Source organism: Ambystoma mexicanum, chromosome 11 (genome assembly GCF_040938575.1).
Source record: "Ambystoma mexicanum isolate Mex_15411 chromosome 11, UKY_AmexF1_1, whole genome shotgun sequence".
Taxonomy (NCBI): Eukaryota; Metazoa; Chordata; class Amphibia; order Caudata; family Ambystomatidae; genus Ambystoma; species Ambystoma mexicanum.
Window position 1 is genome coordinate 1,053,077,836 of NC_090934.1, and position 23,433 is coordinate 1,053,101,268.

The 23,433-nt window shown below is 47.0% G+C and overlaps 1 protein-coding gene across 2 annotated transcripts in view; it reads right to left on the reverse strand.

Moving 5' to 3' along the window:
• Window positions 1-433: 433 nt before the first annotated feature.
• The window catches only part of LOC138504084 (apoptosis-enhancing nuclease-like), an 87,811-nt gene continuing 64,811 nt past the window's right edge, over window positions 434-23,433 (reverse strand). For both annotated transcript variants that reach the window (XM_069624294.1, XM_069624295.1), the window contains exon 4: window positions 434-3,305. In XM_069624294.1, coding sequence (XP_069480395.1) covers window positions 3,108-3,305 — 198 coding nt within the window. In that variant the 3' untranslated portion in view covers window positions 434-3,107. The remainder of the gene's footprint in view (window positions 3,306-23,433) is intronic.

Genomic DNA, 23,433 nt, shown 5'->3' on the forward strand with positions numbered 1-23,433 from the left:
TTTAAGGGCTGGGCAATCGAAGATAATATCTGAATCTAAGAATTTTCCAGTTTATGGGAGAAAGGGAACAGCAAGGTGTGCTACAATGCTTGGTAGGGGGAGTGACCCGGGAAGGTGGAGGGTGGGGGGTTGTGAGAAATACACACACACCCCTTCCAGGGCCAGAATCGCTTAGCATGCTACTTTCCCTAGCCCCTCCAAAGACCTGGTCCCATGTTTTTCCTTCTTTTCTGACTAACTCAGTTCACAACACAATACCTTCTTAATTAACTAATTCTTATCCGTTTCTACCTAATGTTTATGCTTTGCTTCAGCAACCTACTCTGTAAAGCACCCGAGCAAAAGCACGGCTCTTCGGTTTTTGTTTTTATGTACACCATTTTGAAGAGAAGCACCCTCCTTGTACAATACAGAAAAAAAAGAAAAACAAACATGAATTGTGAACCTTTATTCTAATTCAGTCAATAACAAACGGTTCTTCATTAGTAAAATTTGTAGTGGCTTATTGACTCCATTACATTTCGGTTTGCATTGTTTTGAGCAGATTTTGTCATTGCAAGTGTAGATTCTAAAAAGAGCAAGGGGACTGACTGTCCCACTGCTGTCTCCATGCCTAGAATACTATGAAGTGATCATATTAAAGGAGAGCAAGTTTCCTACTTGAACAGCTTCTACTCTTTCCAAAAAAAAAAAGGAAAGAAATTCTATTTTTTTATATTTAAATACGGGTTCTGGTACCAAAACTTAACCAATTTTCAGAAAGTTAACAGACAAGACGAGTAGAATCAAAACATGCGTTTGAAATGTAAGATGTATCACATTTTAAATATATAATCAAATTATAGGTTCCATGTGAAAATGTCCCATTGGGGAAAAAAAATAAAAAAAACACCAGGCAGGTGTCCTGCACCCCTAGAAGCCTTCCCCCCACATTTTCGATGATGAGTACAATTTTCTATTTTAACTCCAATCCTATAATGTTTGGGGAAATGCTTGATTTTCGTGGCAGTGCAAATTTGGGAAAGTGTCACCCCATTGGCGACTTTTTCCCCAGGCGAATGTCACTGGATACCAATAGATATATATATATGTATATATAAACGCACAAATATATTTGTATATAAATAAACCATTGCACTTATATCTGATTTTATACACCAATGCAATTGTTCCAATACATTTAATAGACAAATGTGGTGTGCAGTTGGGATTCAACAGTTCTATGGTCTGTACAAAATTAGCAGCACTGTTTTTCACAGTTTTAAACAAATAAATCTTGCATAGACCCACAATAGAAAAGGTTCACTGAAAACAAATGTATAATAGTGAGGTTGGGGGCGGTAAGCCAAGATGAGCAGTAAGCTCAAGGAAGCCACCTTCGGAGTACAGCGTTCTACAAGGTGCATAAAGAGCATACTACAAGCACATACTATTGTATAGAGCACATTGTAACCAACATACTCAAATATAAATATGTGATTAGAGTACAAGCGGCCCAGGAAGTGGGAAATGTTAATTATGCCATTTTGGGGGGGGGGGGGGTATTTTACTAGTTCAACGCCCTGAGATTTTTTACAAAGGCGTAACCCCAGGATTAAACACATTAAAAAGCCATGTGCACCATTCAGATTAACTTTCATAGTCAAGTAAACAAGAACCCAAATCCCAAAATACACAGCAGAGATGCATCAATCAAGAAAACGAATCACAGTGAAAAATAATATACAAATTAAATCTGCAGTGAAAACCTTTTTTGAAAAGTGAAATTGAGCAATATTACTGAATACGTGTGGACACGTAACGCAGCTTAAAGACAGAGGGGGATTATTTCAGAGTGATACGTAATGTTTTCTCATCAGGAGGTTACACATACTGGACCCTTTTTGGTTCTGAGGCATTACAACCGATGGGGTGGATTATTTAGCAGAATGCTGAATATATACGAGAAAGGATGGTGTGGGACCCGGCTTCTCTCACCCCATTGCATAAAGAACGGTTTTGTGCACGCCACGTCTGTCTACACGGCACATTACCAATATTTCTGAATATAGCGGTTCTTCGAATATACGTTTTAATACGACAGCCCCCCCCTCCCCGCGTAAGGAGATGCCTTTTATATGGAGCAAATGCATAATAAACCAAGGGTCTTGGTTGCTTTCCAAGACTCACAATTGTTCTAGGATTTGCAATGAGGCTGTCGATTCAGTTTGCCGTTTAAAGAGACATCCAAATCTAAGACACCATTTGCCATAGCTCCACCAACTCTCATTGTTCAACACCAAAACAATCCATGCAGTTCATTCAACGAACAAGGCACCGTTTACCTAGGCACCGAGAAAAGGCGATAGTTTTTACTACTACACAATGGGGACTCTCTAAACGAACACATATTTAAAGTGCTTTCAAGTGCTCTAGGATTAGACAAAGCAATACAGTGTGAAATGCTAAATGCAACGTAATCTTGGAACCTTTTGAGTATGTGTGTGCCTCTAAATTCGGCTGTCATTTTCAAGAGGTGAACCTTTGTGGATGTAGTTGGCCATCTCAATGTTCAGATTCAATGGTGTTGGTGGACCATCTTCGATGTGCAAGAGCGATGAGCTGCCACACTATTTTATGCTTTTATCTTAATATGAGCAACAGTCACAAAACTGTCAACCTTTAAAAGAAAACGTTTTTCTGGAGGACTAAGCACTCTAACACTGTTAAGACTGATCTAAAAGGGGAATTGAAAACATGCAACACATGGTGTAATCCTATCAATGGCGGTGACCCCAACAGCGACTTAAATGGAAAACCAATAACAATGCAGTACCTACTGTGAAACAGTACAGGTTCCCTATATGGAAGGGCTATTGCACTGGAAATAATGCAGTCCCAGTGAGATTTATGTTGTTGAAGGAGGTGCCCATTTAATGAACAGGTTAAAATTGTGCAAGTTGTAGAAGGAACCAGCTAAAAAACAACTGGAATTCTCTTTCAGATTTAGCAGCAAATTTGAAGTTTCAGGTAAAGAGGCACACATTGAAAATAGAACAGAATTATGTTACAAAAGGCCTTGTCCACATTCCAATCACCATGCAGCAATCAAAACGAATCATATGCAATTATCTTTGTGTGTAGTTTCCGTTTAATTCTTCTGGCCAGTATTTGTCTTCCATAAACTCCTCGTTATCAGAGGTTTCAACTGCAGCTTGGCAAGGGAAATTGCCCATGATGTCCTGCTCCCACTGATCTTCAATAAGTCGGTACAACTCCATTGCAGCAAAAGCATCTTCCACAGATGAATGCCCCTCTTTGCCAACCTGAAAGAGAAAAATAAAAACAAAACATGTAGGTTTCAATTATTTCTCATTTTTTAGGTCACCAACCCAACTTTAGCAAACCCAAAACTCATAGTCATACTAAGCCTGTGAGTTAAACTAGGCAACGTGGACGAAATATGTCCATGATGGTCCACATTAGTATACTACAATTTATTTGTGTGATTTTGGCATCCTTTGTATGCTACTTATTAAGGAGCACCATAGAGCATTGGCACTAGAATATGGTAATCACAGTATTATTTCAAAATAACAAAAAACAAAGGAACCGTCATATGAAAAATTGTACTTTTTGTTGTTGACCTGTAATGAACAAAAATCCATTTTGCCATTAGCGTCTGGTTCTTGGTCCATGTGCAAACCATACACCACTGCTTCACGAGGGATAAACGGACTGATATTCACTAATTGAAAAAAAAAACAGTATTCCTCTCACAGGGAAGAAAATGTTTTGTTTTTAATTTCTTTATTATTTTTTAAATAAACAACAAATATAACATACAAACACACAACATAACTGGCATACTGGCATTTTCTCGGATTCCGCTAGGAGTTCAATGTCCTGGAGCTACTTAGCGACCTTGCCGTCCATCTATAGCTGCTCGTGTTGGCAGTTTCGGCATCCCCTCTCATACGGTCTTTTGTTGAGTTGCTTGTGCACCGCTGTCTTGAATCCGTCATTATTCCCGTGTCTTCTCGGGGCCCATCTCCTTCTTCCTCCCTCTCTTGTCCGAACAAGTCCTGTACCAGGGAGTTCCATGCAGTTATTTTCTGTGCCGTGTCTCCCTCCCCCTTTTGCACTGCTCTTATCCAGACTGCGGTTTCCGCTAATGTCCACTTCCGGAGATCCGACCACCATGATTCTATGGTCGGGCCTTCTTTTCCAAGACATCGCTATCCTTCTTTTGGCTAGTATGCATATCAAGTCTTTCATCTTTGCTAGATGCGCCATATGTCTACCTCCTCTCGGGAAGAGGCCAGCAAGTACCTCTTTGGGTACTCCGCCTGTATTTGGAGTCTGCTCTGTTATTTTGACTCCGATTCCCTCCCAAAAGATCTGTACGACCGGGCAAGTCCAAAACATGGGCACCATGTCTGCTTCGTCGGCTGAGCATCGGGGGCACTTATCAGGTTCTCCCTCATACATCGTATTCATCCTCTTGCGTGTGAGGTACGCCCTGTGTGTTACGTACAACTGTGCTTGTCTGAACCTTGCGTACCTGGACACTTTCTTCGGATATCTTAACACCCTGCTCCATTCTTGATCATTGAAGGGCCTTTGGAGTTCTTCTTCCAAACGTTGTCTTATGTGTAGCTCTTGTGCCTCTCAACATCTGTTCATATAACCTAGAGGTTGTGTGTGTTCCCTCGGATATATCGTACCATATATCTAATGCTCCCGTTTCGTCCTCTTGGTCCTCCCATTCTGGCCATCTCTTCTTGATTTTAAGGATTATTCTATTATAAAGGATGAATTGGCCGTTGTGTATATCACATTCCTCCACCATCTCTTGGAAGTCTGCCCACCTCCCCTCTCTTCTCAGGTCCCCGATTTGTGCTGTGCCTTTGGCTTCCCACTGGGTCCGGTATATTGATAGTGTATTTGTGTCCATGCCCACAAGGCCTGCAAGAGGGATTTGTGCCGAACAGGGGTCTTGTGTCCCCTGTAGTTTCCATGCTGTGTTCCACAGTCCCACTGCAAGGTTAAGCAAGTACGGTAGGGTCTTGAGCAGGGGTTTGTCCAGCCGTGGTGTTTCTCTTAGGTAGTATGTTTTTAATGCTGGCTGAAAAATGGGTGTGTCGATTGTCTCTTCCTCACCCAGCCACTTGACTGCGAATTGCAGCTGCCCCGCTAGGTAGTACTTTTCAAAGTCCGGAATCCTAATGCCCCCTTCTTCATAGTCTCTCTAGCGTCTTCATTGCGATCCTGCTTCTCCCCCCTGCCCATAGGAAGTTCCTTGCTATTGTATTTAGTTTGGTGAAAGCCCTGGGAATACTGTGTGGGATATTTGTTAAATAGTATAGCAGACGTGGGAATACCACCATTTTCAGGAGGGCCACCCTACCCATCATCCCCAGTGGTAGTGTTCCCCAGACGGTCATACACTTTTGTGTTTTTTCGAGTGCTGCCTGCGTGTTGTGTTGAAGAGACTCTGCAGTGTCATGGTGTATCTCTATTCCCAGATATCGGAAGGAGCGTGGTGCCCACGTTAGGCCTAGATCTGGGAGGTCTGCCTGGGGGATCCACCTCAGTCCGGCCAGGGGGAAAATCAGGGACTTCTCTTTGTTGATTGCTATACCGGAGAGTCTGGTATCTGCCCCAATTGCCTCCAGGAGGCAGGGCAGACTAGTGCGTGGGTTTCCCACAAAAAGCAGCATGTTGTCTGCTTAGAACGAAATTTGGTGCAGCACTCCATCTATCTCTATCCCTGTGTCTCAGTATTTTGCTCTAAGAAAAACTGTCAGCGGTTCGAGAGCCAAGATATATAACATTGGTGACAGTGGGCACCCCTGTTTAGTTCCCCTGTGTATTCTCCAGCCTTCCGAGATGTATCATCCTGTCTTCACCCTGGCTCTAGGGTCTCTATATAGTAGCCTAATCCATCTGAGGAACCCTTCCTCAATGCCGAAGTGGGCGAGGACCCTCATCAGCCACACCCAGTTCACTGAATCAAATGCTTTGACAGCGTCCAGGGATACTATCGCACACTCCCCTCCCCGTCTCTGGTTTGTCCTGTCTATCATATGGTGTAGCCTACAGAGATTCCATGACGTATTCCATCCCGGAACATAGCCGGTTTGATCTGAGTGCATCAATGTGGGAATTACTTGTTTCAGGCGGTTAGCTAAAACCACTGAGTATTTTGGCATCCTGGTTTAGGAGGGAAATCTGCCTGTATGCGGCACACTTCGTGGGTGGTTTTGCTGGTTTAAGGATTGGTACAATTATTGATTCTGACATGCTAGTTGGTAATTGTGCACTTTCATATGCGTCCTGGTATGTCTCTAATAGTTTTGGGGTGATGGTACTTTTAAATGTTTTATAGAACTCTCCTGGGAGTCTGTCCGGACCCGGGGACTTGCCGGTGGGGAGCTCAGCAATTACGCCCTCTATTTCCTCTTCCGTGAGTGGGCATCGAGTATTTGGGCTTGCTCCTCTGCTAATTTTGGCAGTCTTATCTCTGCTAGCGCATCTGTCAACCTCCGGGTTAGGGGCGTACAGCCGCTTATAGAATTGGGCAAATTAATGGTTGATGTGCTCTTGACTCCTAATCTCCCTCCCTTTTTCGTCTTCTAGCACTGTTATGGGTTCTCTTTTATTTTCTTGCTTAGTGAGCCATGCCAGGAGCCTACTAGGTTTGTCCCCTTCCGCATGCAATCTTTGTAGATACCGCCCGTAGTTCAACCTTCCCAGTTTTTCCCATAGCTCTACACATCTCATTCTCAATTCCATCAGTTCCTTAGGTTCTCTCCCCGCCGCCTCCGCCCTACGTTCCTCCATTTCTATCTGCCTCTCCAGTTTATTAAGTTCTTCTATGGCTGCACCTTTCAGTCCCCCCATTCTGCCGATCGCCGCCCCACTTATCACAACTTTAAACGCATTCCAGAGTGTGGCATTGCTTCCTACGCTTCCCTCATTATGTTCGAAGTAATCTTCTATCACCTCTTGGAGGTGTTCCTCTAACTCTCCTTCTCCCAGGGGCTCTGCCCGGAGTCGCCATGTTAGTATCGGGCCTTTCCCATGTGTATGTGCCCATGTTGTTAGTATCGGGGCGTGGTCTGACAGGCTTTGATGTTAAACCCTGTAAAGTCCTGCAGTGTCTCAGTGCCCGTGAATATATAGTCTATTAGTGTAAATGTTCCATGGGGTGCGCTATAATGTGTGTACCCTCTCCTCCCTCCATGTACCTGTCTCCAGACGTCCACCAGCTGTAGACGGTCGAGGGCTTTATGCAGTCCCTTGGCAGGGGGTGCTGTTTTTTGTGCTTGTCATCCGACCTATCAAGGAGCTGGTCCAAGGTGCAATTGAAGTCTCCGGCCCAGATAAACGTTGCCTCTCTGTAGTGGGCCAGTTTAGGTGTTAATTTCTTGAAAAATTCTGTCGCATCGTGGTTCGGAGCCTAAGTGTTGACTAGGCACACCACTTTGTTCTCCAGCATGCCATGCACTAGCACTAGCCTCCCTTCGGAGTCAGTTTCCTGCTTTTATGAGCTGGAATGGCACACCTGGGGCGATCCATATTAATACTCCTCATGCATAGTTGGAGTACGCGGCACTGTATACCTGCCCTCCCCATTTCTGGTCGATATTGGTCTGTTTCGCTGGTGTCAGGTGCGTCTCCTGGAGCATTGCTATCTTGACCTTCATTTTATTCAGCCAGCCGTAGACTCGCAGCCTTTTGACGTATGCGTGGAGTCCTCTCACGTTCCAGGTTGCTATTGTTAGCTCATCCAGACCTGTGTGCGCTTATTGCTCCGGCTCCTTTGTCCCATAACCTAATGCTTGTCCACTTTCTTTGCTTTTGCTCTTTCTGGTGCAGCTTGGGGTCGGCCCTGCAGGGCTCCCTTTCCGTGTACCTCGGCGGTTGTGTCTCCAGGATGGTTGCCGTATGCTGTACCAGTCACTTCGTACTGGGGTTCCCCATTATAGTCTTTGTTGTTCCTTTGGCTGCCAATGCCTTTTACCAACCATTCACTCAAGTCATTAACCTAAACCAAAACTGAAAAACTAACGCCCAGCCACCCTCCCCCTGCTCGTGCCTCGCCGCTTCTCTTGTCGTGCTCCTCTAGGTGAAGCAGACTCGCTGCAGCGTGATGCCTTAAAACTGCCATCAAAACTAGCATTACGCTTTTCCCTGGGGGCTTGGTTCTTCTCGGCTGGCGCGAGTGGGTAGGACTGGTCGCTCCTTTATATTTTCTTTTCCTGACTATTTATTTATTTAGATGCTTGGCGTCATTATTCCTGGCTAGCTGCGGGTCCCTTCACCGGGGCTCGTCCCCTCCGTTATTGGCGTTTCTCTGCCCTAGCTTGGGGATTACTTGTGCAGACATCCATGTGTGGGCCTCCTCTGTGGACTCAAAGAAGCATGATTTCCCTTTGTGTATCACCTTCAGCTTGGCCGGGAAGTGGAGCATAGATCATATCCCCGCTCTTCTGGGACGTTCTTTTGTGGGGCCAAACTTTGCTCTTTGTTTTTGGACTGTGGCTGTATAGTCGGGTATATGGTGATCCTGGAGGTGTTCCTATTGATCACTCCCGCCTCCCCTTGAGAATGCCAGTATCCTTTCTCTGTCTTAAAAGTTTATAATCTTGGCGCTCATCGCCCTCAGAGGGGCACCCGGCTGAGGTCTCCTAGTTAGAGCTCTATGCGCCCGTTCCACCACAAAGCTCTGGGACAGCGTCCCGCTCCGATCTCCTGAAGAAGCAGGTTTGACATATTTTGTAGGGTCATTTCCCTCCTCACCTTCCGGAACTCCAATTATGCAGACCTTGTTCCTCCTTGATGAACACAGACAGTTCTCAGTCTCACTGCGCTGAACAGTGCAATGGTGACAGGTGTTCCAAGTAATTCAAAGAAGAAGGAGGGATTTCTCATGAGTCCAATGAGTTTAATAACGAAGTAGCCCGACAAGTGTTTCGAGTCATCACAGACTCTTCATCTGAGGCTAAACATAACGCACAACATAATTATGAACAAAAATAGTACAGCACAACATAAACAGTTTGAATGAAAGTCGTCCATTGTGAAAAAAATCAATAAGAAATAGATAAGGACATTAGTAAGGACATTCAACCAAAAGGGCAACCACAAGTGCAGGTAGGCCAAAAAGAACAGCAGCTACAGCATATATATTAAGATAAAATCAAATAGCAATTGGCACAGTACCATATTAGGAGGGGATTGAATTGAATGGAGAATCCATAGGTTACGGGATGCATGTAAGAAACACGGGTAAAGAAAAAAACAAGTTGCAAGGAGTTAGTTATAATGCATCCACGGAACAGCTATAGCAGCGCAGTCAAAGAGGCAAAAGCTGCCAAAAAAAACAAAATTGGAATCATAAATAAAAAGGTACCTGAAAGTTTCAAGAGCTAGCCTAACCAATTAAGTATATCGTGGCCAGTGCCAGATGCACTCTCTAAAAAGGAAGAGAGAAGAAAAGATTTTTATTTTATATGAAGTATTTAAATACGCTGTTCAAGCACAAATGTGAAATTGAGGAAGAACAAGAGTGTGTGAGATTAAATGACAAATCATACCTCACTGCTTCGCAATTGCGGAACTCTGTAAGGGAAAAGAAATTCCCTCAGCATCACTTAAACAAGGATAAATTAACTTAACTGTGATTGCTAAAATGCAGCTACCCGGAGTCAGAGGAAACCCAAAACGCAAAAGCATGGTGTGCGTGCGCAAATAAGAATGGGCAAAGCTAAAAATTGACTTTCTCTAAACTGAATTGAGATGTGCTGATGCACTAATTAGAAGTATCATAGCGGCCAGGGGGCCTTGAAAAACCGTTTTACCTGTGCAATGCTGCTGAACTGAATGAAATGAAAGTAAGCCCAGACCATAGAGATAGAAACAGGAATATTTAAATACACAAGGTATTTTAGAACATGGCCGATTAGGTCAGGAAAGAAAACCGCCATATTGGAATGATGGAAATGAAATGAATACCTGAGGAGTGAATTTGCCCCGGAAAGTAAGGCGCTTATCAAATGCCGCAAAAAGGCAGAGATTAACGTGTTCTGAATTTAAAAATTAGCAGGGCTAGAATTCCACAAAAATTTATATAAAGTGCGTTGCACAGCAAAAACTGTACTAATTGCAAAAAAATGGAGCCCCGGAGGGCGCCAAGATAAATATATAATAGTGAACGAAAGGAAATTTGCGCCTCGTGCACCAACTGCTGTTGAGCTGAATAACCAAAAGGAAAAACGGGTTCATATAGATGAAGGGGATTAAACCGCAGAGAATTGCGACTACTAGAGCATGCTAGCAGGAACCAAATTGGGGAAAGATGTAAAATAAATTGTGCATCTGCCATCTGTGAATGCGCTGCTATTGAAAAATGTGAGGTAATGGGACTGCAAACAGTCATTGTAGAGGGATCACTAGACCCCACACGATGATAAATGACCTCTTGGGTGTAAATAAAGTACTAATGTCCACAAAAAAAGGGGAGGGGAAAACATGATACCTGTGTAAAATAAAGAGAACAGTAGGTTTTCACAAAAAGGTTGCAAATTCATGGTCTGAATTTAGACCTCTAAACACAGTACGATATTTACAGATGAGTCTTGCTTCAAACTGGCGTAATTTGAGCGTGAGATTGCCCCCTCTAGGCGGCAATGACACTTTGCAAAGGCCCTCAAATCGAATGTCATCCTTACCATATAATTGATGCAGTTTTTGTCAGTGATTGGCCAGTGGGTATTTGGATTCCTGGCTGCCAATTGTGGCAAGATGTTCCCGAATACGAGTTTTAAGGGGCCTGATGGTGCTGCCTATATATTGCAATCCGCATGTACAAATAATACAGTAAACCACGAACTTTGAATTGCAATTGAGGAATGTTTTAATAGTGTGGTCTCCTCTATCTCCAAAGGAGACCTTTGAAGTTTCCAGAGTGTACTTGCACATGCTGCAGAATCCACATTTGTGAAAACCAGAAGCACGGGCAGAGTCTAACCACATAGATTTAGGAGTGAGTGGACACATAAATGAAGGGCAGAGTTTATTTTTAAGAGATTTCCCTTTGCTAAATGTTATATTAACAGAGGGATCAAGCCAGTTGGCAATGTCAGAATCTAAATGGAGCAGGTACCATTGTTTCTCCCGAATTCTGTGGATCTTGTGACTATCTGAATTGTATCTAGTAATAAACCTGATTTTTTGAGGCAGAGGTGATTTCTCGCGGGTTTTAGGAGTTAGCAGATCCGCTCTTTTCAGATGACGTACTGACATGAGTGCCTTGTCGAAGCAGCTATGTTGATAGCCTCTCTCCAAGAACCGGGATTTGATAGCGATACTTTCTTGATCAAAGTACAAGGGTTCGGAACAGTTTCTCTTAGCGCGAATATACTCTCCTTTAGGAATATTCGCTATGACATGATTTTTGTGACAGCTGTCCGCATATAATATTGAATTGACAGAAGTGGATTTGCGAAAAGTTTTTGTCACCAACCCATTTGGAGTAACATCAATTGAAAGGTCCAAAAAAAATCTATGCGAATCCGACTGTAGGTCAAAGTAAATTGTATACCCCAATCACAAATTCACGCAAGAGTTCTTGTGTACCAGTCCAAATGAACAAAACATCAATATAACGTTTCCACAGTTTCATGGAAGGTAAAAAAGCTTAATTCCCAAATACACATTTTTGTTCAAATGAATGCATGAATGCGTTGGCCAAAGCTGGTGCGAAGCTAGCACCCATGGCCACTCCAATTAGTTGCTTAAAGTACATGTTATTGAAAATGAAAACATTCTGTAAAGTAAACAGCAAAAATTCTTTAACCATCAAAATGTGTTCGAAAAATGATGCAGAAAATTCACAGAAAAGAAAGTCCACACTTGCTAATGCTTTGTGATGATCAATAGAGTTACATAATGCTTTTACATCCAGAGTAACAAGCCAGCTGTTATTTTGAAAATCTAAACTGTCAAGAATTTGTAAAGTGTGCATGGTATCTAATGTATGTAGGAGTGTTAAGCACCACTAGTAACAGGAATTCATTGATATAGACAGAGATAGGTTCCAATGTACCACCGCTCCCACTCACTATTGGTCTCCGTTCTGGTATATTGATGAATTGTTTATGAATTTTTGGGAGGAAATAAATGGTGGGCATAATAGGTCCGTCTACGGTGAGATATTGCCTTTCCACATCCGTAAGACGGCCTATATTATGCCATTTGGTAATCAGATCATTGGCTGTCGCATGAATAGTCTTCAAAGGATTATTAGAAAGAATCAAACAACATCCGGCGGAATTCAAGTGCTGCATGCCCATAGTTATACAATCAGCACGATTCATGACAACAACGTTCCCGCCCTTGTCGGCCTCCTTAATAATCAATTCAGAATTGCCAGACATTGCTTGAAACTCATCTTTATTAAGATTGTGCTTATAACACGGCTTGCGAATTGCACCAAAATCTTCTAATGAATGGATAGCCTTAATGACTGCCTGATAGAAAGTATCTATGACGTTATCAGAAGGGAATGTAGGAGTAAACTTAGATTTCCTGCTTAATTCCTTGATGGAAACATTTTGTTGAACAACATCTAATTCTTTAAGAACTTCTGAAATGCTGGTTTGCATTTGTGGTGCATCATCATCTAGGGTCATAAGGACATGAGTAGTAAGGAGTGTTTGCATAGAGATTTGAGACGGAACAGGAGTGGGAGGTAAAGGTTTATAACTGCGAACTTGCATTGCAAAAAAAATTTTAAGCTTGAGTTTACGGATAAACTTAAAAAAGATCAATGTGGATGTCCACAAAGTTGTTGGTAGCTGATGGCACAAACGAAAGACCCTTGTTGAGAACAGCCATTTCCGCCGAGGAGAGCGGATGTGAGCTTAAGTTAGCAATTACATTTATTGGTTCAGATTGATTGACTGTTGTAGGGACTGAGACATTGCTCGGGTCTGTCTTCTGTTGGGTGGAGCGTTTCCGCTGCCTTGGTCTACCATCCCTTGTGCCCCTGGTAGCATGCCTGGGGCCAATATATTTGAAGCTACTGGCGTTTGAAAACGCACCTTTTTTGCTGCTGCAATCCGATTGCCTTTCTTGAAGCGTCTGAGCTGCTCCAAAAAAGGCAAAGGGCCTGATGGAACCGAAAAATTGGGTTTAGAGTCTAATAACTCGTCTTGTACTATGTCATGTGGTAAAGAATCAGAATGTATGGCATTGCCCAAATTAGATGTTGACGGGGTCTGAGGCTAGTCACCATCTACTTCTGAACTAGCTGGGGTGGATGCCAGGCTGCTAGAACAGGATCGGGAGACCTCGTCATATTTGGCCTGGTATGTAGAGATGCGATTATCTCTATAGTTGCGATTATCGCAATAACATTTTCTTGATTTGCGCATTTTTACCTCATCTTGGTGTTTGCGCAGGATTTCATATACTGTTTTGAAATTTTTATCAATGGTAGCACTCTGTGCATCAAAAAGATTAATTTGTTCTTTAATTTTATCAATTTCAACTATTGTACGTGAATGTTCACGTGTAGCGTGCTCAACCAGAAGTTCCAACATTTTATTGGAGCTTGTGGTGAGATTGGTTTCCCAATCGGACAAAAAATCTGTGTCTAACGGATCCTCAAAATCCAGAAGAATGAGAATTCTTAAACCTCGAGGTATCTTGTTCTCCTGTAGATAGTGTTTCAGTGTCGTCATTTCCAAAAATGTATTACTTTCTTTGATACTACATTTTTCAAGCTTAAAGAACAAGGATCTCAAATCTGTTTTGGCACGTTGTGTCTTTTGAAGGGGTTCAATGTAGAACCTCAGAGCGGTTCCTCCTTGCCCTGCCCTCTGCATCTTCTACTCTTCTTTCTAGGATCTTGACTTTCTGTAGCACTTCTGACATTTGTGTTCGCATGACGGCGAAGTCTGCAGTGTTTTGTTGTACCTGCTGCTCCGTTGTTGTTACTCTGTCCGTCAGGTTCCTTGCATCCTGGCGAAGGAGGCCCACGTCCACGATGACTTTATGTTCCAAGGATGCTTTCAGTGCACCTACAGCTGTGTCCATCTTGTTTTCGAGGGACGTCTTTAGGGAGGCAATCGCCTCCAGGATCTGCCCATCGTTTCCGTTTTCTAGTTGGTGTGGGGTGTTTGTCTCCGCCATTGCTATGTCCAGTGGGTTTGGCTGCTTATTCCCGGACGCCTTGGCAAAAGTGTCCATACTGGCTTGTTTGGTTCTCGCCTTTGCTTTCTTGTTAGACATTGTTACTGTGCGGGCGGGAGTACTAATCCGCTCCTGTTCCTTTCACGTGTAGCCCGTCAGGATCAGTGTGGGGTCGGATCCTGCTTGAATATGGGCTACTGATGCCTGGACTCCCTATGTCTTGTTGTGGTCTCGTTGGGCTTGCGTGCCAGGAACCTGCTTCTTCTGTGATATCTGTTGAGGGTCTCGGCTTAGTCTGCCGTATTTTTAATGGTGGTTTCCACTCACAGTTCGCCCCACTCCTCCAGTCAACAGTAGTCCCCTGGGGGTCCCTTTATTTCTCTGTGTTTCTGTGTATTTTAGGGTGGAGTGGGCACTTCCTGGCAATCTCTTTGCCGCCTATGCTGCTGAGTTGTTCGCATCATTGGGGCGGAGGGCCTCGGCTTGGTTTGACGCGTTTTTATGGTGGTACTCACTCTCTGTTCGCCCCACTCCTCCAGTCACCGGTGCACCCCAGGGGGTTCTCTTTGTTCCTGGATGTTTCTGTGTGCCTCAGGGTGAAGTGAGCACTTCCCGGCAACCTCCTCACCTCCTGTGCTGCTGGGCTATAATTGTTTCTCTAGTGTGGGGTCCCCAGCCTCCTTTGCCGCGTCTTTGGTGGTTCTCACTCTCTATTCACCCCTCTCCTCCAATCCTCAGTGCTCCCCCGGGGGTTCTCTTTGTTCCTGGATGTTTCTGTATGCCTCAGGATGGCGTGGACACTTCCCGGCAATCTGCTCACCTCCTGTACTGCTGGGCTATGTTGTTTCTCTGGTGCGGAGGGCCTCAGCCTAGTTTGCTGCGTTTTTGGTGCTTCTCCCTCTCCGTTCACCCTGCTCCTACAGTCCACAGTGCTCCCCTGGATTCCCTTTGTTCCTGGATATTCTATATGCCTCAGGTTGAGGTGGGCACTTCCGGGCGATCTCCTCACCTCTTGTGCTGCTGGGCTATGATGTTCCTCTGGAGCGGGACCCGCTCTACCTCGGGTGTCTCCTTCTGTGTCCCGCCTTCCGTGCCCTTATGAGACTGCTCCGCCTGCCGCTCCACAGCTGCTTCAAGGCAGGGAAGCAGCGCAAGGGCACCCCGGCACCCTCCTTGCCAATTCTTGTCTATGGCACGGGACAGGGACGTCCTGCTCTGTATGTGGGCAGGGGAGGAAGCGGGAGGGCGCCTCGGGTCTTCCCCGGCGGCTCACTGTCTGCGATGCAGATCAGGGGCGGCTTGCCTTCGTGCGTGCAGGCTCCGCGTGGAGCCCTCTGTACTCCCCCCTGCGCCACGGGTCCCACGGCGGTCCTCAGAGTCCTGGCCTTGTCATCACGACCCTCTCCCGTGTCCGCTCACCGCTGCAGGTGTCCACTGCCTCCCTCTGTTTGGCTGGGTTTGTGGTTTCACCACACCACAGGGGACCACCCTACACCCCTGGGCATGCCCTGCAAGTAGCCCATCACTCCAGACCATGACACGCAGGCAGGCCACATGGCACTATGCACTTGGAGCCCCGTCCCCCCACCCCACCCCCATTGATGGCAACCTGCAGCATGCCCCGACTCATGTCCCCCACCCCCAGTGACGGGCACCTGCCAGCAGGCCCCGGGTCATGTTTCCCCACCCAACACGTCATCACAATTCAGACCCATGGCCCTTATGGCCACCCAAATCCCACCCCACGCCACCCCAGTCCAAACACCCAACCAAGCATTCCATCCAATCCACATTGAATACCCCATGTCATGATAGAAACCAAATAACCAGCATGCCCATGAATACATGTCCGTCAGACCCACACAATGGCGACAGATGACTGAGAAAACCCACATTGCGACATGCACAAAACCAATGAGAGAAGACAAAGTAGAGAAAAAAACAGTATTAAATACTGAACTGAATGAATAAAACGAAAGCACACAAGAAGAAAAAAAATAAATCCAAATCCGGATGTGCAAAATTGAGCAACAAAAATGAAGACTAATCAATAAAATCCAAAGTAAAATGGCTCCAAAGCGTGAGTCCATAAAACAAAATCCAAAGTTCCAAAAAAAGCAAAGCTTTCCTCCATGGGTAAAAAAAATAAAGTAAATCCAGGTCCATAACTATAAACAAATGAATATTCAAGGGTCCATGAGCCCAACAATCCAAAGGAAACCTAACCAAACCTACCTAATGAATAACTATTTACAAAAAGGCAGGGCATAGTCCATGCGCCCCAAACAAAAATAATTTAAAAAAAGGAAACCTACATAACTATTTACAGAGGCGGCGGGCTAGTCCGACGGCTCACTCATGTCGACTTCAATGTCCCGGAGGGGGACCTCTTCCCTGGCCCCGAGGTCACGCAGGAATGCAGCCATGGCCTCCTCCAACTCCATGCGAGTTGCCTGAGGCACTCAGCCCGCCTCAACGCCCGGTGCATGGAGTTCTACGCCCTGACAATTGTGAGCCGTGCCCTCTCAGCCCGCCGCCGCTCCGCATCTATTTGCCAGCCCAACCGCTGCCACACGGAAGAGACTCCCAATCCTGGGTCCTCCTGCCCGCCGGCCGATGCCTGCCCCTGGGATGTTGATGGCCCAGAGCCATGATCGCTCCCACCCTGAGCCTGCTGCTGCCGTGCATGTCCCCTGCCTGCTGATGCCTGCACCACGTCCTCTTGCTGTGGTCCAGTTGGTGGGGTGGCCACCCCTGCTGGACCTCAGACTCCCGACTGTGGCAGGGATGTGTCCTCTACCAGCCTGGCCCCTGGCTGGTAGAGCTGGCTCAGGGGCAGCTCCACAGGGGGCCCAAGTGATAATTGGGAGGGAAGATGGCACAGAGGACGACTGGCGCATAGAGGGGTTCAGTGGAGGAGGGAGGTCGCAAGAAGATCCAGCACATGGATGAACCCAGTGCCGACGACCTGTCCTAGTAGGCCGACGTAGCCAAAGAGGTATTCGAAATGACGTGCATTGTCCAGACGAGAACCCTGCACGTCATTCCGAATACCACGTTGGCGCAACACCACCCCAGCTAGGACAGTTGTTGTATGCTCCACCCCCTCCCTGAAAGCTGGTCTGGACGGAGGCATCCATCCCTGCTGGTCGGATCGGAGACAGGATCACACACAGGCACCTCCGCGGCGGCTTGTGCTGCCTCCTGTCCCTGCCACTGGACTGCACCACTAGCACCAGTAGAATCCCCCATCCAGGCCCGTGCATGGGGCTTCCACGGCCTCCTCTTCAACCAAACCCCCCCCCCCCCCCACCAACCTGGAGGACTGCGTGCCATCTTCCTCCGTAGGCCCCTGTGTGGGCTCAACTGCCCCTACTGCTGCTGAGGAGTCCACCTCCAAACTCCGCCTCTTGGACCTTCCCTCGGCAGCTGCGGCCATGGACGCGGCACCAGACTCCTCACTCCCGGAAGAGATCACTACCTGGGAGGGGAGCTGGGCCTTGCGTTTCTGTCAACGCTGCAGACAGGGAGAGACAGAACACAGGCATCAGGGCACTGTACAATGGTCTGATACACACATGACAGTTGCACAGGAGTGGCAGTGTCAAACTTCACAGATGGCATCACACTCCACAACACTCATATCATTTGAACCCACACACATGCACAAATTAACAGGAATCGTGCAGCAGGCAGCAGCATCCATACACACACAACAGCATGAACATCCGAACGTTGGCATGACGGCACAAGCAACATGGGGAGTGCCGAACACATGCACACACGCCACCAGACAGACATGCATCTGTACATCTCCCCCGCCGGTCACAGTGCAATCATCGGCAACTACGTCACATCTGAAAATTGGGTTACTACATGTCTGTGCCACATGCATCCATGGCGTATCACAGTCGCACATATGTCAAACACACACACACACACACACGCACACCGTGCACGTACATGAAGGTGGAACCAGCATCCATGTGCCACACCCCAACCATGGCATAGTACATACACAGAAATGCTAACATGTGTGCGTCTCCACATGCAGTTGTGCATCATGCTTTGGAACACATACACCATTAATGTGCATCACACATGACTGGACTCGCATGCAGCAGGGTCATGTCCCTGCACATATACATCCATACATGGGCCTTTCCAGACATATGTCCAAGCTGCACACTCCTGGCACACCTCAACATGCACTGCGTCCAATCAGTATGCATGGACACTACGACTCTGGATGCGTCTGCCTCTCGAGGACCTGGAGGTGAAGCGCTGGGAGAATGCGTTCCAGGACCCTCATCTGGTCGGTGGTAACGCGGACCCGGCACCCCACTGCATCCGCTGCGTCCAAGAGGCGCCAGGCCTTCCTGAGGGTCCTGGACCTGAAGTCCTCCCAGCGCTTATGGACTTGTGGTAGGTCGCGGGTTGCCAACCCTCCGCGTTGATGGCAACCACAATGTCCATCCAGATCCTTTTCCGTCCATCCTTGTCAGCGCGTATTCTTCCGAAGAGGGCATCATAATGCACCAGGACTTGCTCCACCAGGATGCCAACTTCTCCTGCAGTGAAGCTGGCAGCCCTCTGCCGGAGGGGGGGGGGGGTCACCACTGGTCCTAGATGGATTTTGGCCTGACATGGCAAACCCCCCCACCCCCCGAGGCAGGTGTGGGTGGGAAACTGGGTCCTGGTGCTGGGCTGTGGACAGATGGAACTGCAGTCGGGAGTCTTCTGTTCCAGCAGGGGTGGTCACAGCAACTGGACCCCTTCAGATGGCTGACGTGCATGCACCAAATAGCATGGCACGTGGCCAGCAGGCAGGCGGCAGCAGCAGAAGGCTCGTGGGAGGCGGCTCGGGGCTCTGGGGGGGCAGGAAAATGGCCTTCTGGGCTGGAGCGTGGTCTTCCGTGTGTTGTCACGTGGCCAGCTTGATACGGAGTGATTTGGCACATGAAAAAACAGCACATCAGCGTGTAATTCGAGGAAAGGCCTTTAGCGCATTAGTGACGTGGCATGCATGGGCGTTTCTGTGGGCAGGGGTTAAAGGTCCGTGTAGGACGCCATTTCCTTGTATGTGCTTTTTGTGGAGAGCGAGCGGGTGATTCTTGTACTTCTTGTCGGTTCACACGCAATTACTTCACAACGGTTGCAGTGCGTACTCCTTGTTTACGGAGACAGAGCTCAATTGTTCTTTTGGCGGGGGTGTTGCCCACGTGCGTCTTTGTCACGTTATTTTTCCAGGCACACAGCGAGTCGCGCACATATTTTTCCACGGTGGTTGCCCCCGTGTGTCGCGTACCCATTCAGAGGTCATTGTAGCCTGCCTATACCACGCATATGCTTATTTTTGTGTTTCTGGGTGCCACACCGTACTACGTGTCGGCACATGGCTGCGACATGCTGGTGACTGCAGGCTGCAAGACTACGACTGCTCAACGTAGGGGCCCACTGGCAGTGCATCGCAGACCAGATTAGTTCTCTTGGATTTGTGAAGCGCACAGCTGATGATTGCTCAAAGCGGTGGAATGACCTAAAACGCCGAGCAAAAAACAAGCTTGCTTCCAATTATGCCTCTACTCTGGTGACTGGCAGTGGGTCTCCACCAGAGGAGGATGAACTCACAGAACATGAGGCAATCGCTGGAGGGTTCATCGCAGAGGATCAGATCCAAGGCGTGGGAGACCTACCAGATCTTGAGGCAATGTCCGGTGAGTGGCCATGCGTGTGTGTCCAGACCATGTGTATGTGCTTGGGTGATGTGTTCTGATTGAGTGCCAGGTCAGGTTGTGTAGTCATGACTACTATATGTGCCCCATGTGGTGCCTCCAAAACATTCCCCACCCTTGGGTTTGGGTTTCACAGTATCCCTACTGACCGCTGAAAACACTTGCACATAATGACTGCACTTGCCCTTCAAATGGCATCATGCCACAACATTCTTAATACTGTTTTCTTTTCATTCTGCCTGATTGATTCATTTGCATGATAAAAACACATTTTTGTGCCGTTCTGCCCCAAATTCACCATACTTCAGACATATATTTCACCCCACATTTGTAAACTTTTTATGAAATGATTTCAATCAGGCTGATTGACTTTTGTGCACCTACACATGCACTGCACCCGATCACTTCGGAGCCCTATTTGAAAATTCAACATGACAATTGACTTGTGTCATGTCCACGGGACCTACTATTGATGTATCCATGTGCCTCCCATAACTGTATTAGTAAACACTGGCGCTGTTGCAGCTTTCACACTCTTTTTCAGGTTCCATTTCATGATGTGCGTCTCACATGGATGGGGGACAGTAATGATTTACTACCATCTGGGTGTCCTTTTCAATTCTGCCATGGCTAGGCTGCGTGCAATCTGTGTGCTGGCATGTGTCATGTTTGTGGATTGTCCATGCTACTCACAGGCTAATGTCTGTTGCAGGTGCTATGCAACATGCAGCACATGTGTTGCTTTTCCATTTTGGAGTCCTCAGTGTCTGCTTTTAGGTCCCCTTCCACTTCATTGCCACTGCATGCATGCCAGAGTGTCATGTGTGACATGTCTCATTAATGTATTTGATGTGTAGATTGTGATGCCTATGTGTGTCGGCTATGCTGTTCATGCCGGTCTTCATTACTTTTTGCTTTATTTTTGTGCAGGTGATGAGGCACTAGATGCTGTCAAAGAGGAGGAGGAGGAGATGGCACAGGGGAGTACTCAGAGCAACAACCAAGCACCAGTGGAGGACGTGGGGTGGTGCTGCAGGAAAAGCCATTAGTCCTACAAACCACCCTGTCCACGGGTGTCGCTGGGTACACCTCCGATGACCTCTATGGCTCAGGTTCTGAATCAGACATTGAGACAAATGTCCCGTCACAGGTGAGTGTTTCTGGCAGGGATGCTGTTCTGTCCAACGCACCTGCACTGGGGGTAGACCCCTCAATGGGCCATTCAGTGTTGGAATGTCCACCTGTGGCGGTTACAGATGCAGGGTCACACTCCACTATATTTGCTCCAGTTCCTGGCCCAGCAGATCAAAGGATGAATGCAGTCATGTAGCCTCAGGCAGTGCCAGCAGAGCGAGGTGCACATCACCTTGGGCCAAACAGGTGTGGTGTCCGCCAACGCGGTGGCCGTGCACCACCGGGCAATACTGTGTGGGAGAACTTAATGTATACTATTGCAGCACAACAGAGGGCATTGTGTGCGATGATGGCTCAGGCCGTGGATAGGGTGGCCACTTCCATTCTCCCCCCAGAAAGGCAGGTGGAGCTCCAGCAGCAGGCAACAGAGTCCACGTGCTGCTCACACAGGGAAGACATGTTGGCGTCCAACAGGGACCGACGGGCTGAACTGGAGACTCTGCACACATCCATATCTGCAGAGTCACAGGCCCACAGGGATGCCCAGAGGGTAAAACAGAGGACCCTCAGAGATACTCTGGGTGCACTTGAGGTGTCCCAGAGTACAAGGTCAGAACAGCAGCTGGAACAGCTAACACGCACAATCTCAGCTGAGCTCCAGGCAACCCGTGAGGAGATCCGGGCATCAAGTGAGACGTTGCAGGCAGATGTCTGTGCTACCCATGAGGTGATGCGTGGGGATCACCGGCCCATCACCTGCAGAACCAAACCTTTCAGACCTGCATGCTTGCTGCCATGGAGGAGTATACCAGGGCTTTGCGTGGTCTGCATCCCATACCACGCACACCTTCTAATGTACCACCAGAGGGTGACGACAGCGACGGCAGTTCTCCCACTATCGGGTAGCCGTGCATGCCATGAGCACATGGAGGGTTTTTTATTTTTTCTCAACATCCACGCATGTGGGTGTTGGTGTGCTCCCTGTACCCAACTCCCTCCTGAGTGGTACCCCCCTAGTCCCCTGGTCGACCCATGGCCATTTTTTCTTTTTCCACTTTCAATTGTAATTTGTACATTTTCATTTGCTTTTTTCCATTTCTATTTGCAATTTTCATTTGAATTTTTTTTTCCCTTTTTGTTGAAAATTATTTTTGCTTCTATTGTACATTCATGTTACAGTGTGTTGCTTTGTGTGGCATCCGTAGGCATCCACTCTGTGTTCCGGCTGGGCCCATGCAGGCTTGTCCTGTATTTGTGTTAGCAGCTTGGGGTCCTGACACATATGCCACTCCTGCTTCCCCTTTCCATGGGCTTGCAAGGGTGTCACCTTGTGACAGTAACTTACACAGAGGCATTGGGCTTCCATCAGTTGTGTGGCCAGTCTATAGTCCAAACGGTGTATACACCCCTAGTGGGGATTGCTGATGATTTCTCCACTGCATGGTTGATTTGTATATTGTATAACATACTGGCCATTATTCATATTTTCATGTAGCTTCTTCATGTGTTAACTTGCCTGTGCTCCAACCAGACCGAAACACGTGTCTGGGGTTTCTGTTGGTACTCTTGTTCAGAGGAGAATTGCCTTGCATTTCGGTGCTGGACTGCCCCAGGGCAGGACAAAGACTGATATGTTTGGGATATTTCTTCTCTGTGAAAGATAGTGAGCTAAAGACTCTGGGTAAGTCTCTCGTAACCAGGACTAATGTCTGGCAGAGGGACTCCCAGGACCCCCCTTGTTAATTTAACTTGCCTGTGTCCATTGCAGATGCAGTTCATGTTGTATGCAGTAACCTGCCACATTTACCTACCAGCAACACACTGGAGATGGAAGGGGTCGATGTGCTGCCTTTGTTAGGTTGTGACACTTGCACTATTGTCATTGGTTACTGTCATACATTGCCACTGTTGGGTCCTGTTTTCATGTTTGCTCTTGCTGGTAATTATTTGTTCATGTGTGCGGTTTATTTTTCATAGGTGAGAGGGAATTGTCTCTGCCCTGTTCCAATTTGTGACGGAGCACTTTGTGAGACTTGTATGACAGGCTGTGCAATCATTTGGTTGCTTTGACATTGCATGCCATGGCGTAATGGCCAGCTCAGATGGGGTTTGGGAGGGGTTGGTCGACATACCAGTATTTGGGTGTGTCCTTTTGCAAGGGGGTAGTCCTTCATGCAGCATGAATGTGTGCCTTTTACTGACACAGCATTGTTTTTTTTTTAAGTAGCTAGGGATGCACACAATGTAGCACTTCCAGGTAAACAATTTCAGGGTGGTATGGTTGCGACAGTTCACTGTCCCTTTTGTCATCATCAATTGTCAGATGGTATGTGCCAGGCCTGTGTGCACTCCGCAGGGGTGGGATTTTATGTGAATAGAT